We start from the raw sequence: 14,895 nt of genomic DNA on the forward strand, positions 1-14,895 counted from the left end.
TAGGCTCCTGGACCAAGATGAGTTTGACACCCCTGCTCTAGAACATCCACCATGATGGACTCCTTCCCGATCCCCTCCGTCCTCCTCACTCCGAAAGAGGAACTTCCACACCTCCATCTCCGCTGCCTCCAGCTCGGCCTCCTGTCCGCTCCGCCCAGGAGGGTGGAAAATACACACCATCAAAATCCAAGAATACCGTGATTGTTCATATACTGATGTTTGTCTGAATCCATTAATTATTGACTGTTTATTTCTGTTTTAAAAGAAAATTTGTTTTATAATAAATCCTGACATCATAGAAAAGGAGGTGCAAAGACAGATTTTAAGTGATGATGTACTTTTATCTGTGTGTGTGTGTGTGTGTGTGTGTGTGTGTGGTTGTTGTGTGTGTATTTTACTTGACTTAATGTCACATTTAAATTCCGTTAAAAATGAAGTGAGCGATGCGTCATAAATATCCTCTGAGTAACCGGGGCCTGAGGCTGGAGTGTGTGTGTGTGTGTGTGTGAGTGTGTGTGTGTGTGAGTGTGTGTGTGTGTGAGTGTGTGTGTGTGTGTGTGTGTGTGTGTGTGTGTGTGTGTGTGGAGGGGGGGGGTCTCCAAGAAATGGGTCTCTGGGCTGTGGCGGATGAAGCAGTGCGCAGAGGGTGAGTGACGGGAGGAGAGGTTTGGAATCACGACGCACGACACAGGAGGAAGGAGACAGAAGGAAGGAGGTAGGAAATAGGAAGTAGGATGTAGGAGACATGAGGTAGGGGGCAGGTCCTGGAGTCATGACGGAGTTTCTCCTGTGACGTGGATTCAGTTTGGATTCAATCGGTGACGGCTGATGCTCCGCATCTTCACCAGCGGCTGAAGCTTCTGCGCTTTTAACCCTCATCCTCCTCTTCATCCTCCTCTTCATCCCCTCTTCCTCATTTCATCCTCCTCCCCCTCCATCCTTCTCATCCTCCTCCTCCTCCTCCCTGTTCCTCCCTTCACATCTCTCTCTCTCTCTCTCTCCCTCTCTCTCTTTGGTTTGCGTGGAGGGACGCGGGCGCACGGCCGTGCTTCTTTTTGCGTAATTCCCCGCTTGCGTGGAGAGACGCCTCTCCGCTCCGCGCTGCGCGGCCACGCTATGCGCCTGTGCGCGTCCTGGCTCTGCCGCGTCTCTCCTCTTCCTCCTCCTCCTCTTCTTCTTCCTCTTCCTCCTTCCGTTCCTCCGCTCCAGACGCGTGGGGCTGCGCCGCGGCCGGCCGCCGCCGCCGCCGCCGCCGTGTGAGGACGCGCGGCTGGACTTCCGCTCCGCTCCCCGCCGCTCCGCTCCGCTCCGGGCCGCCGCTACCGGATGGGCTGCCGCCGCCCGCGGAGCCCCGACATCCTAGCGACCGGTCACCATGGCGACGCACGGCTTCTGGACCCTCGGCGGGGATAACGCCGGGACCAACGCCGGGAGCCAGAGCCCCAGCACGCGTGAGTGGCCCCTCTTGTCCACGCTGTTCCGTGTGTGTGTGTGTGTGTGTGTGTGTGTTTGGCGCACGTCAGGGCCTTTCTCCAGCATCCTTCCTCAGGTCACATCCACGTATGTGCGCGTTTTTTTTTTGTTTGCCACGGATCGTGTGAATGTGCGTAGGGTGTGTACGTTGAAATTACGTGCGTGTGGGTCTGCGGCAATGCTAAAGTTGGACCCCCCGTCTCCCCCCCCCCAGCCCGGGCCTGGTGCCAGGCGGCCGCGCAGAAGCTGTCCGGAGGAATTGGATCCAAATTATGTGGTATGTTTGGACACGTGTGTGTGTGTGCGTGTGTGTGTGTGTGTGTGTGTGTGTGTGTGTGTGTGTGTGTGTGTGTGTGTGTGTGTGTGTGTGACCGTCTTTCCTGTGTCCAAAAGCGCTGCTGAATGTCGGGGAGGTGGAGAAAGCCGCCGCCGACGCCGCCGCCAAGCAGCCGCCGGCGACGCCGGTGGCGCCGCCAACCGCGGCCGGAAGCTGCGGCTGCGCCAAATCGTGCAGCTGCGCCAAAGCCGCCGTGGTCTTCTCGGACCTCTACTCCACAGGTACGGAGACCCCACGCCTCCCCAACTCCGTCACTGTCCTCCCACTGCACCCACGGAGCGGCTTTTTTTTTTTTTTTTTTTTTTTACGCAGAGGTCACCTTCAGCGGACGCGCGTTGCGTTCACGGCCTATTTTTTTCCGAGGAATTTCAAAAACCGTTCGGTAAAAATAGCGTAGGAATCCACGTGACGCACGCAGGCCCGCGGGCGTGGAGGCCCCGCACGGACAACACACGTCCGCTCCCACGCCCACGGCTGGGTTTATTTTTTTTTATTTATTATTTGTTTTCAAATTCTCGCAGACCTTCTCCCCGCCATGGACGGCGACACCAAGACGCTGACCTTCCTGCAGGAGGTGGTGGACATCCTGCTGGCCTACATCGTGGAGTCCTTCGACCGGGAAACCAAAGTCATAGACTTCCACTACCCCGGGGAGCTGCTGCAGATGAACAACTGGGAGCTGCAGCATGAACCCGCCACGCTGGACGACGTCCTGGTCAGCTGCAGGGCCACGCTCAAATACGCCATAAAGACAGGTGCGGGTTCTCCGTGACATCTGAATGCACAAGATGGAAATACGATTTAAATCAATTAAATGACTGGGATAATAAAAACGCGGCATTTGACTGTCTATATTAATGTGGAATTGCAGTTTTCGGCCTCAATCCTGGCCTGCTCGTTTTATTTTATTTTATTTTTTTTAGGTTACAGATTTAAATTAAAGGATCACAATAGTAATTCTAACAAGGATAACATTTTGGATTTAAAAACACATTTGAAAATCGGAATATCGCAAATATATTTTAAGGGACATTAAAAATAAAGGTCTGTGAAATCAAATGATTATTATTATTATTGTTGTTGTTGTTATTGTTATTATTTTAGGGAAATACATATGATTTTACATCGGAGGGTGATAATGTGTGAAATCTCAACCGTCCGTTTATCTTCATCAAAATACATTCGAACAAATTTATTTATGGCATAAAATAGATTTTGTGTATGTGTCTGCCGCCTCCTCCTCTTCATCATCCTCTTCATCCTCCTCCTCCCGCCTGGCCAGCGAACCGATAAATGCGGCGATGCGTTCAATGTACGATAATAGCAGGAGATAATCGTGGGGAAAATGAAGCTCCGCGGGCCTGCGACACCCTGATGCTCGGAGGGGGAAGAAAAAAAAGACAGCTAGAATAAATAGAAATAAAAAAAAAAACCTTCCTCGTATTAATATTATCTTTATTTTGAAAGTCGTTAATTTAACAGTTGCGTTTTATGATTTTGAAACGATCGTCGTAAGCCGCGTGTGCGTGAGCGCTTGCGTGTGTGGCCACTTTTACTGCTAAAAAAAGGACCGATGTTATTGTCCAAGCAGGAAAATGTCGAGCTTAACATTTACTGTATGCACATAAATATATATGTTACACATACATACATAAACATTATATTATTTGCCCGTCTGTATGTGTGTGTGTGGGGGGGGTAGAATAAGGTGATAAAAAAGTGACTTATTGTCAAACCAGGAGGTAATAATTTAAAAATGTATAATTATTTTTGTGTGTGTGTGTCTGTGTGTCTGTGTGTGTAGAGCAAGATATATATATATATTATATGTATTAATTCATATGCAAAAATATATTGATTTAACTATGACTAGAAATGTGAATGTGTGAGTGTGTGTGTCTGTCTGTGTAGTTATATATAATGATATATATAATACAAAACTATATTTGTTTATATATGATTAGAAATGTGAATGTGTGTGTGTGTGTGTGTGTGTGTTCATTAAATTTAACCCTTTGCTCTCAAATACCTTTATTTATTTTTGCGTTTATTCATTTTCAATGTGTTTCATTTTGGGTGTTTTTTCTCTTTTTTTTTGTTTTTTGTTTGCTACACACACACACACACACACACACACACACACACACAGCTGCAAACGTGGTAATCTTTCATTCCTTTTTTTTAAACGTTTTACCGTACCTCTGCCTCCCAGCCCACCCCAGGTACTTCAACCAGCTCTCCACGGGTTTAGACATGGTGGGCCTGGCGGCCGACTGGCTTACATCCACCGCCAACACCAACATGTGAGTACGCCGCCTCCTCGCTGAGATCTGCAGCTGAGATAAGGACCTGACAACCCCCCCCTTCCCCGTCGCCCCACTCCTGCGCCGGCCGATAGCGGCCTTTTGTCACTCAATCACGTTGAATGAAAAGGGTGAAATGAAAGGCAGACGCGCCTCCTCTCTGCCCCCCCGGGGGATTCAAGGGGGCGGGGGGGCGTTAAGCGCAGGAATCAAATCCACGCTAATCTGAGGCTAATTTCAGTGTGTGTGTGTTTTGGGGGTGATAAAGTCTGATCCGGCAGCAACACGATTATCTTCATAGCAGTTTTTTTTTTTTCTTTTAATTTGGCTTTTTTTTTTTTTTTTTTTTTTTAATGTCTGCATGCTTATAAGCCACATGTTAATGCTGAAATATATTGGAAATGCAATTTTTTTTTTTATTCCTGATTAAATGAGACACACATGTGACAATATAAATGTGACATCATGAAAAGTCTATTTGAATGTTTGTTTTTTTAAATTTTCGATTCTAGTAAATATACCAGCATCTGCAAAGGAGGTGCTTTTACATTTTTGTCAAACGTCGTAGATTTCACCTCTGAATGTGACAAAGCTGCACAGGGACAGGGGCTATTTTTGGAAGAGATGTGTCCCACACACACACACACACACACACACACACGTACACATACACACACCTTGGGGTGATATTTGTGTAACCTGCCCCACGTGGTCTCTTACGGGACGCAGGTTCACCTATGAGGTGGCTCCGGTCTTCGTGTTACTGGAGTACGTCACGCTGAAGAAGATGAGGGAAATCATCGGTTGGCCAGACGGCCGAGGAGACGGCATCTTCTCTCCCGGTACGTGGGTCGCCGCCGGGGCGTACCAAACCCCCACACCCCCATCCACCCCCACAGGAGTGAAATGGTTTGGCTCTTGTACCAATTTGCATTTTGATGATATAAATAGACGTCCTCTCAAAGCCAATTAGCATAAATTCATTCTCCATTTTCTCCTCCTTCCTCTCCCGCTGACGGGAGGTCTTCTCCGGAAAGACGGATTTATTTAAAAAAAAAAAAAAAAAATTTTTTTGGAATGAACCGATTCCCGCCGACGGTGGAAGAAACGACGGATCGTCTCGTGAGACGAAGGCCGCTCGTGGATCACCGTGAATCCCCTGTGTCCTCTAGGCGGTGCCATTTCCAACATGTACGCCATGCTGCTCGCCCGCTTCAAGATGTTCCCCGAGGTGAAGGAGAAAGGGATGTCTTCCGTTCCAAGACTGGTGGCCTTCACGTCTGAACATGTAGGCCCCCGACGCTCCTCCCGGCAGCCGGGCTGACCTTTCACAAGTAAAGGTCGCGGCGCGTTTGTTTCCGGTTTTACCGCCGGGGACGCAGAGCTAATGTTCCGGCTTCAGATGTGTCTGGTTATATGTCAGCCTCTTCTTCCTGACCGTTGGATGTCAGCGTGTCTTCTCTGGCCTCCTGTCTGGATCTTCAAGCAGGTCCCTCACCTTGTGATTTACCTTTCAGAGCCACTTTTCCATCAAAAAAGGAGCGGCGGCTCTCGGCATCGGGACAGAGAGTGTCATCTGCATCAAGGCAGACCAGAGGTAATGCCGCCGCCGTCGCCGCCGCCTGAGCACTTTTTATTTTTATTGATAATAAAACGCTCTTTTATTGTTATTGATAATAAAATATTGTTTTATTCTCATTGATAATAAAACACTTTGTTGACTGTGTCCTCCTGCAGCGGTAAGATGATCCCGGCGGACCTGGAGAGAAGAATACTGGAGGCCAAGCAGAAGGTAAACGTGGATTTGTAAATACCTTGAAATGCCTCACACACATGGTCTTACACACATGAACACACACACACATACACACACTCTCCTTTAAATGCTAATGTTGAATGACTGAATCCTCTGAAATACTGGAGTTAAACCGGTTCTGGTTCTGGGTCAGTGTAGACCTGTCATATCCCCGTATATCTGTCTACTTTACATATTTCACATCACTTAATTCTGCGCTTCTTTATATATGTTTTTTTATCCATCCATCCATAAAATATATACATATCTATCCATCCATCCATAATAATAACAAAAAAATATATATATATATATATACATACATATATATTCAATATCAGTCTCATTTGGGATATATATTTATATCCCAGTCTGTGACTGGACAACCCATCTCATTCTGAATATATATATTTTTTTGAATGTCTTATTGGGTGTGTGTGTGTGTGTGTGTGTGTGTGTGTGTGTGTGTGTGTGTGTGTGTGTGTGTGTGTGTGTGTGTGTGTGTGTGTGTGTATATATATATATATATATGTACTTTTAATGTGTTTCTTGCTCTACACAATTATTTATCTCCAGTCTGTAAGTGAATACTACATATACAGTATAATTTATATCTACATCATTTTTTACAGATACATTTTATATCCATCTAATTATATATATCTGTGAACAGTATACATATGTCATTTTGAATTTATATTGATTCTATCTTACTCTGTATATTTATGTATCTATAGATATCTACATATCAATATAGAAATGTATACATGTCATTGTGTGTGTACATGTTTATATATATGTATATTCTTCTCATTCTGTACACATACATTCCAAGTACATTTTTATTCACATTCATTTACATTTTTCTATGCATACATTTTTCTTTTATACATACATATATATGATCTATCCGTCCCAGGGCTTCGTGCCTTTCTTCGTCAGCGCCACGGCGGGTACGACGGTATACGGCGCCTTCGACCCTCTGATCTCCATCTCTGACATCTGCAAGAAGTACAACGTGTGGATGCACGTGGACGTGAGTTCCCCCGCCGTCAAAAAAAGAAAGCGTCACGATTCCGTCACACACGGGGTTTGACGAGTGTATTGCATCCGCCTCGCCGATAGATAGCCACTGGCCGTTTGCCATCTGACTCCGGACCCCGGGAGAGTCTGAAATGATGGCCATAAATCACAGCCGGGGGCGTCTCGCCGTGACGGAGCTCCATCAGTGGCCAGTAGACGCCTCTATTAAGGGACACCGCCATCTTAACTAAAGAGGAAATCAGAGGTCCCAGTGTTTGGTCCCCTTCCATGCAGCGTAGACGGGACCGCAGCCTCTTTGACCGCTCAAACAGGTCGTTTATAGTGCATGTGTGCATATTTGTATACAGGGCTTTCTCAGAAAATTAGAATATTGTGATAAAGTTCTTTATCTTCTGTAATGCAATTACAAAAACAAAAATGTCATACGTTCTGGAGTCATTACAAGTCAACTGAAATATTGCAAGCCTTTTGTTATTTTAATATTGCTGATTATGGCTTACATCTTAAGAAAACTCCAAAATCTGATCTTAAAATATTAGAATATCATGTAAATATCATTTTAGTTTTTTTAATTGCATTACAGAAGATAAAGAACTTTATCATTATATTCAAATTTTCTGAGACAGTCCTGTATATATGTACATTATATAAGCATAGGCACTCACACTATCTACTTTAAGGATTTAAGGGCAACTGCAGGAATGCTAGACTTCATCTCAATCAGCTTTTTTTTCCTGGTTAAAAAAAAGTAAAGGTCAGATTCAAAGCAGAGGCTGCGGATACGTAGATTCACGTTGGGTATCTCTACAGAGACACCCAACTTTTCCAGTGTAACCACAGATCCCCTTCTTCCGTCAGGGCGCGTGGGGCGGAAGTCTGCTCATGTCCAGGAGACACCGGTGGAAGCTGGATGGCGTGGAGAGGTGAGCGCCGTTCCCTGCTCTCCAACCCATGAGCATATATCCGGTGGTGTTACGTCGCTGTTCCTGGTGCTCCCACAGGGCCAACTCTGTCACGTGGAACCCTCACAAGATGATGTCGGTGCCGCTGCAGTGCTCTGCCCTGCTGGTCCGAGAAGAGGTAGCCGCTGCCGCCATTTGACTTTTTTATTATTTGTATTATTTTTATTTTATTTTATTTTATTTTATTTTATTTTATTTTATTTTATATATAAATTTCTTTTCATTTTATTTTTATTTTTATTATTTTTATATATCGTTTTTTTTTTTTTCTTTTTTCGCTGATTGGCCGGGTCTGGTGTCTCCACAGGGTCTGATGCAGAACTGCAACCAGATGCACGCCTGCTACCTCTTCCAGCAGGACAAGCAGTACGACCTCTCCTACGACACTGGCGACAAGGCCCTGCAGTGCGGGCGCCACGTGGACATCTTCAAGCTGTGGCTCATGTGGAGAGCCAAGGTACGGACAGCGGCTTTCTCTATGCTTGCGTGAAAATTGGACTTTCTGAAGGTGATGGTGCAGCCAATCAGAACTCCAATGGAGCATTTATTTTTTCAAAATACAAAACTACTTCCTGGGTAAAAGGCGAAGCATGAGGCCTAAAAGATATCGGCCAATAAATCCGTTCATCTTCAGGGTTGAAGATCAGGTTTAGGCTCAAATCCTGTTTTCAAAAACCGGATGGATAAATGATGAAAGACAAAGGATACAAACAAAGTAGTGAAATAAACAGCAAAGCTTCTGGACCTGAATCTCCTCATTTCTCCAAAGCAAATGTACTTTTCTCAAATGTTACGTGGGTATTTGATTGAGTTTGAGCGCCATAGTATCTTATCATGCACTCATGATGACTGAAGAAGAAGAAGAAGAAGAAGAAGAAGAAGAAGAAGAAGAAGAAGAAGAAGAAGAAGTCCTTTTATTCAGTCCCATTCACTTTTACCTGCAGCACATCAGTGAACTTCTGCATTCTAATCCGTGTCTTGCTCAACGGCATGTCAGCCTTGGGAAATACTTTCCATTTTCTTTTTCATTAAAAAAGATGAATAAAGTATTTCCTCAAAGATGGACTTCTCGGAGCTTTGGGTCCAAACTGTCACAGACCCTGTGGAGGCACCAGGTCCAAAGCCTCCAAAGCTTTTATTTGTCTCCACGTGATGAGGGAGAAGATGGAGCTCCATGCCGACCGGAATCCAGCAGAATGTGTGGACCAGGTTTTTAGCAGCTTCAGTACAAACAAGAGGAGGAGGTGAAGCCCATTGCGACCAGAAGAACCTCTGGTGTTGTCCTGCCGCGGGTTTTGTTTGTGGTCACTATGTAAACAGTCCCGTGGTGTGTTCAGGACCCGTCCTGCGGACGTTTCCGCAAACATGTATCCGTGAGAACACGAATCTGGGAAAAGACGTCTGGCTTGGATTCTGTCCTTCTGTGTCCGCGTGGACCGAAGCTCAGCCCGGACCACCAGCTTCTAAACCGTATGCCATCACTTTGTCATTTGGAGGGGTGGAATTAATAACTAAAATGCACAAAGCTGCATGACAAAGCCATGATTCCTTCATTCATACACGTCTGGACAATGTAGGGTCTCCATCTCCAGTGAACCTCCATCGTGTTCTTGGCCTGTGGGAGGAACATCCGAGAACCCGGAGGAACCCGACGCAGACATGGGGAGAACATTGAAGAGTTGAAAGGCCCCCAGTGGGAATCCAACCAGGGAACTTCTTGCTGGGAGTTGGGCCTGCTAACCCCTGCGCCGCCGCGCTGCTGCAGAACTGCCCTCTAATTTCCACGGCCCTCTGCTGGGATTAAAGCATGATTGGATCATCTTCAACCCAGACAGATTAAAGGAGGTTGGAGATCTGTTTCATAAACCAAACAAAACTGTAACGTGATCCACAGAATCAGGACAGGGGGAGGCGGCGATTAGTCCGAGCCGCTCGGCCAGCCGACGGCCGCAGGGGAGGAACGCAAGGAACTCACAGGCCGGTGACCAGCCAGATTTCCAAATATTTATAACAATCAAGACGTCCCGTTTAATCCGGAGACACATTTATTTACGTAGCCCGTCGATTTCCAGTCAGAGCAGATTGATGGACCCGCCTTGTGCGCGGAACCCAGGCCAGGAGGGGGTAAGGGGCATTAAAAATCAATCGAGTTGACTTGGCGGGCTCCCAGAGCGCCACTTCAACCTCAGTCCGAACCAGAAGGGACCAGGTGGGTCTTTAAATTCCACTTAACGCCATCGCCCCAAAGGCTTCGTCTGTTGGCTCCATGATTTTGGTTTGGTGTTTTGTCCAAATGCCGAATGACGAATCGTTCTCAGAAATTCTCCGAAACTAACAGGCGGGAATCCCTTCTCTCACCCAGGGCACCATCGGGTTCGAGGCCCAGATTGACAAGTGTCTGGAGCTGTCGGAGTATCTGTACAACAAGATCAAAGATCGGGAGGGATACGAGATGGTCTTCGACGGGAAAGTAGGTTCACATTTTTTTTGTTTGCTCTACGCGCCCCTGCACTGGGGCGCCGCCTTTTTGTGCCGGCGCCTGCCATTCTACCTCCGGCTGCCGGTATAATGCACCGCTATTATGTTAAATGAACAGCATAATGGCCCATAATTGCTCATATACATATGAATGGCACGGCGTCTGAAATACGCTCCGCCGAGCAGAACCGCAACAACAAAAGCATACGTGTCCACGATGGGGTTATTAAGATAAAACCCCGGCACCCGCGGTCATTTGTGTCTCCTAATGTGTCACCGCTTATTGTTTTTGTGCCGTTGACGGAGGGTATCGCAGAGCACCGAGGAGAAAAATCAACGTCCTTTTTGGTCGACGGCCCAGGCGTCCACTTGTCTGTACGTCCATTTTGAGCCATTACATCCATCTGAGGCGGGGTAGACCCATGCAGGACTAACCGGATTTTTCCGCGGGCGGGTAGGTCACTCTAACCGAGCCCCTGACGCCAAAACGAAGAGCCGTCTGAGGCTTTTGGGCACATAAAAATAATGTGGACGGGGCCTTTGCTACCTCTCAGACACGGAGTACACTTGATGGCTTCCTTCTTTTACACCCAGATGGAAGTCTGCTACCTGAATCTCCTCCGGCGCTGTGAAATGGACACACCACTTGCGCTTTCAGAGCTTTCGGTGCGACGGCTGGATCTGGAGCAAACGATGGCTGCAGGGCCAGCGGGTTTTTTTTTCAGGTCGTGTGTGTGTGAGCGTGCAAAATATGGACTTTATGTCAAATCAATCGATACGATCATATTCCTGCACGCGACGGTATTATCGGGCTGAATCGGTATATTTTTCATGTATGTATGTTTGGCATGTCTCTCGGAGGTGCGGCCTGTTCCCCATGGAGGGGCGACCCAATTGGCTAATGTGGAATTGCTTTTCAGCCCCGGAGTCTCACTGTTCTCCCCCTTCCCCCTCCGGTAGCCTCAGCACACCAATGTCTGCTTCTGGTACCTCCCCCCCGGGATCCGCTACATGGAGGACAAAGAAGAGAGAAAGAAGCTCTTGCACAAGGTGGGTGAGCACAAATAGGAGGCCCACCTGAGGGATCCTGCAAATGTGCTGCGGGCGTCTAAAACGGGTGACGGACGAGAGGCTAGCATCCGTCCGCACCGTGACGGCCGTCAGTAGATTGGCATCCAGGGCAGCACGTCTTACATTTGATCTTTTCTTTGACAAGCAGGTCGTCACCACGCCACGTATGCCTGTTCATTCACGCCAACTTCTGGAAAGCTCCGGCAAGCTAGCCAGCCAGTCGCTGAGTTGACTTCCAATTTATTTACACTCAACTTGAGAAAGAGCGTGAAAATGAGTCGGCGGGAGGACTTCATTTTCACCACCTCATATTCTAAGTGCGTTTGGCTCTTCTGTCAGTCGACCATTGCTATTCCCAAGAAGGGAAATGCAGAGCGGCGTTTTTGGACTTAACTTATTGAACGTGAAATTTCTAGAGACATAAATTCAGTTTCTTGTAAGGCAGAAGTAGCGTGTCTTGAGCTGTATTTTTATCTGTCTGATCTTGTCAGACTTTTTTGGCAGTTGGGAAACGCTTTGCTGCAGTGGCGCCCGATTGTAGCCTATGTCTTTCTGAGCGTGCCGCAGAGACAGCAACAATAAAGAATACGCAAGATATTCATAAATAAATGTATGTTTTAGATTTTTATAGTCGGTACATCTTTTTTTCCTTTAGAAGTACCGATTAGGCTGGAGATGTGCGGGCAGCCCTGATCTAAAGGCTCGTCAAAGTGCTTCCACAAGAAACACCTCATGGTCGGGAATGAGGCCGGCAGTAAAAGTGGGGGCGTTCGGGGGGGGGGGGGAGCCCACCCCAGCGGGGGCCGCTAATTGACAATTAGTACAAACAGATGGCGAATGTGTCTGCTGCAAAAAGAGCCTCGCTTCTTCCAAACCAGCGACCGTGAACCGCGGTCATTTTTGTCACCGTCCACCAGAGATGTTTGTTTTTAACAGCTTCACCACTCACACTGCCGCACTCTGCTGCCTGGAGGTTGGGACACATATCTCTTTTGTGAAGTCAGAACAAAAACAAAAAGAAGGATTCGGGGGGTGGGGGGCTGATCTGTACCCCGTACCCCCGGCCCGCCCCGCAGAAGGTCCCAACTGAAGGAGCTTTCGTCAAGTTCTGCTCCTTCAGAGAACAGAGAACACCACCGCTGCTAGTTTGTTATCTCAGAGAGCCTGAATGGTCCGATCAGCCGCCGTTGTGCATTTAGACCAGGGGTCGGCAACCTTTAACACCCAAAGAGCCATTCGGACCCGGTTTCCACGGAAAAGAAAACACTGGGAGTCGCAATTACTTTTTGACGTTTAAAATAAAGATACCATTGTATATATTGCTTTTTATTACCTTTACACTTTGTATAAATAAGTGTGTAGCGTGTTGCTTCTGAAATTCACAAAGTACTACGGAGAAAATTAAATTTTATTCATGTAATGAACACATTTTGAGCTTTGAGCTTTCAGAGCGTGTAGCGGAGCCTTGACCTGAATTTTAAGAATAAATTGGGAAAAAATCACTGTCAGTAAACAATGAAAAATAATTACCGGTATTTGCAAAATATCTTCATAAATATTTATTTTACCTGGTTTATGGGACTTCTGCTCCTGAACCTCTGCACACAGCATCTGCAAATTTGGCCTATACCGGCTTCCGCGAGTGTGACGTTAATTTTGAACGTCGAATAATAAAAATATAATTTTATTTTAATACTTCAAGATCACAATAATCTTCCAATTTCGAATTAAAATTAAAAAAAAGAAATTAAAACAAATAAAATACACCCCAATTAAATACTGGTAATTTATTTTCCCAAGCCAAGAGCCACAGGTTGCCGACCACCGATTTAGACAAATAAGAGACCCTGATGGTGCAGGTGCAGACGTCTCTCCACCGTGATGTAACATCTTCACTACCTTAACACGACCGATTGACCTCCTCCTTCTGATTGGATCTGAGTCTTAAGGGAAACCCGGAGATCTGAAGGTTCTTTTCAAAACTGATCCCAAAACCTAAACTGGGGTTGAGAACTGAACTGCAATGAATCCATCCATCAGTTTGGCTGAATCCAACCTGGACTCTGTAATTGATTGATTGGAGGTCCTTGATATCTGGAAGGTTTTGCCTCCGGAGAGGTGTAACGTTACGTGATGTGGTAGCTGTTTCTGCCACCTTCGGATTTATTATGAGCAACCATTCATTCATTACAATATGACAAATGAATGATTCCAATGTGCTACTTTTAATTGTATAAATACAATGATATCACTGATATTCGGAAACTTTGGAACTGAAGAAGCCTCTCGGATGAGAGGTGAAGAAATTCAAGTCCAGTTGCCAAAACAAGAATATTTATCTATTTTCTAATTACACATTTTTTCCTTTACTTCTTTATAATAATGTAAATTTCCTGTGGGTTTGACGTTAGCGGGAACCTTCTCAGCCCCGCGGAATCGACCCATCGTCCCAAACTTATGTCGATGTATCGGCTGTTTTCAGGTTGCCCCGGTGATCAAGGCCAGGATGATGGAGTACGGCACCACCATGGTCAGCTACCAACCGCAAGGGGACAAGGTCAACTTCTTCCGCATGGTGATCTCAAACCCGGCCGCCACCTTCGAGGACATCGACTTTCTCATCGAGGAGATCGAGCGACTCGGCCAAGATCTATAAGACTCGTCCTCGCCGAACTCCCCTCCCAACCCCCGCGTTTCCCCCCCCACCCTCTTGACGGATGAATTGTCTGTGGTGAATGTATCGGTAAACATCTTCTTTTCTCTGTTTTTTCTCCCCTCCAAAGTCACATATTTAAGAGAATATTTCTGAGAAAAAAAAAACAAGATCTTCAGATATATCCGTGTGTGGCGTGTTGTAGCTTTGCTGTGGATGGCCTCGGTCCAAAGCCATGTAGAAGTGCTTCTGTCTGCTCTCCTGTAGTGTAGCGCAGCCCAACGTAGTGCACGTGACGTGACTTTACATGTACATTCTTTGTGGTACGAGTTCGCTTGTGCAATAGGTCGACGAGGAAAATCTATTTTTTTCGACCGCCGCCTCCCGTACACCCGCCGAACGTGGCCGTGTTTTTATCGTGACCGACATTTTGAAAACAGAAAGGGACAAAAAGAAAAAAAAAAAAAAAAAAAAGCACTTCACCTTACCTCAGCTCGAACGACTGCCCGCGGGAAGGTACTCCGAGTACTTCCGGTTCCCTCCCACAGGAAAAAAAAAAAACAACAAAAAAAAAAAAATCCATCCATCGTCACCTTCCATACATTTTCCGGATGCTACGCAGCTCGTGATGCTAATTTAAGATTCGCACTGTATTTACCCACATAAAGCATATTTATCGGTATCGTCAAATCCGCCGATCGTGTTCCACACGCCATCCGACGGTGGGATTCGTGCACGGTGGCGTCAGGGCAGGGGGGGGGTTATAATCCTTAAGATTT

At 46.5% G+C, this 14,895-nt stretch overlaps 1 protein-coding gene across 1 annotated transcript; it reads left to right on the forward strand.

Annotated features, from left to right (window-relative positions):
* The first annotated feature begins 634 nt into the window (after positions 1 to 634).
* gad2 (glutamate decarboxylase 2) lies at positions 635 to 14,660 on the forward strand. Its single transcript, XM_086150847.1, has 17 exons — positions 635 to 715; positions 1,210 to 1,451; positions 1,688 to 1,750; positions 1,867 to 2,031; positions 2,332 to 2,565; positions 4,023 to 4,113; positions 4,843 to 4,955; positions 5,286 to 5,401; positions 5,631 to 5,710; positions 5,851 to 5,905; positions 6,828 to 6,944; positions 7,811 to 7,875; positions 7,954 to 8,032; positions 8,222 to 8,371; positions 10,277 to 10,384; positions 11,353 to 11,442; positions 13,946 to 14,660. The coding sequence occupies exons 2-17, from the start codon at positions 1,376 to 1,378 to the stop codon at positions 14,117 to 14,119; spliced, it is 1,776 nt and encodes a 591-aa protein (XP_086006973.1). The 5' UTR covers positions 635 to 715; positions 1,210 to 1,375; the 3' UTR covers positions 14,120 to 14,660.
* Positions 14,661 to 14,895: the final 235 nt, after the last annotated feature.

This window comes from Fistularia commersonii, chromosome 8 (assembly GCF_037954325.1).
Source record: "Fistularia commersonii isolate RoL2024-O1a breed Wild chromosome 8, RoL_Fcom_v1.0, whole genome shotgun sequence".
Lineage (NCBI taxonomy): Eukaryota > Metazoa > Chordata > Actinopteri > Syngnathiformes > Fistulariidae > Fistularia > Fistularia commersonii.

Coding starts and splice junctions, on each gene's coding strand:
- gad2 (XM_086150847.1), top strand. CDS start 1,376: ATGGCGACGCACGGCTTCTGGACCCTCGGCGGGGATAACGCCGGGACC. Junction 2,566..4,022: donor CAAATACGCCATAAAGACAG/GTGCGGGTTCTC, acceptor TCTGCCTCCCAG/CCCACCCCAGGTACTTCAAC. Junction 5,711..5,850: donor TGCATCAAGGCAGACCAGAG/GTAATGCCGCCG, acceptor GTCCTCCTGCAG/CGGTAAGATGATCCCGGCGG.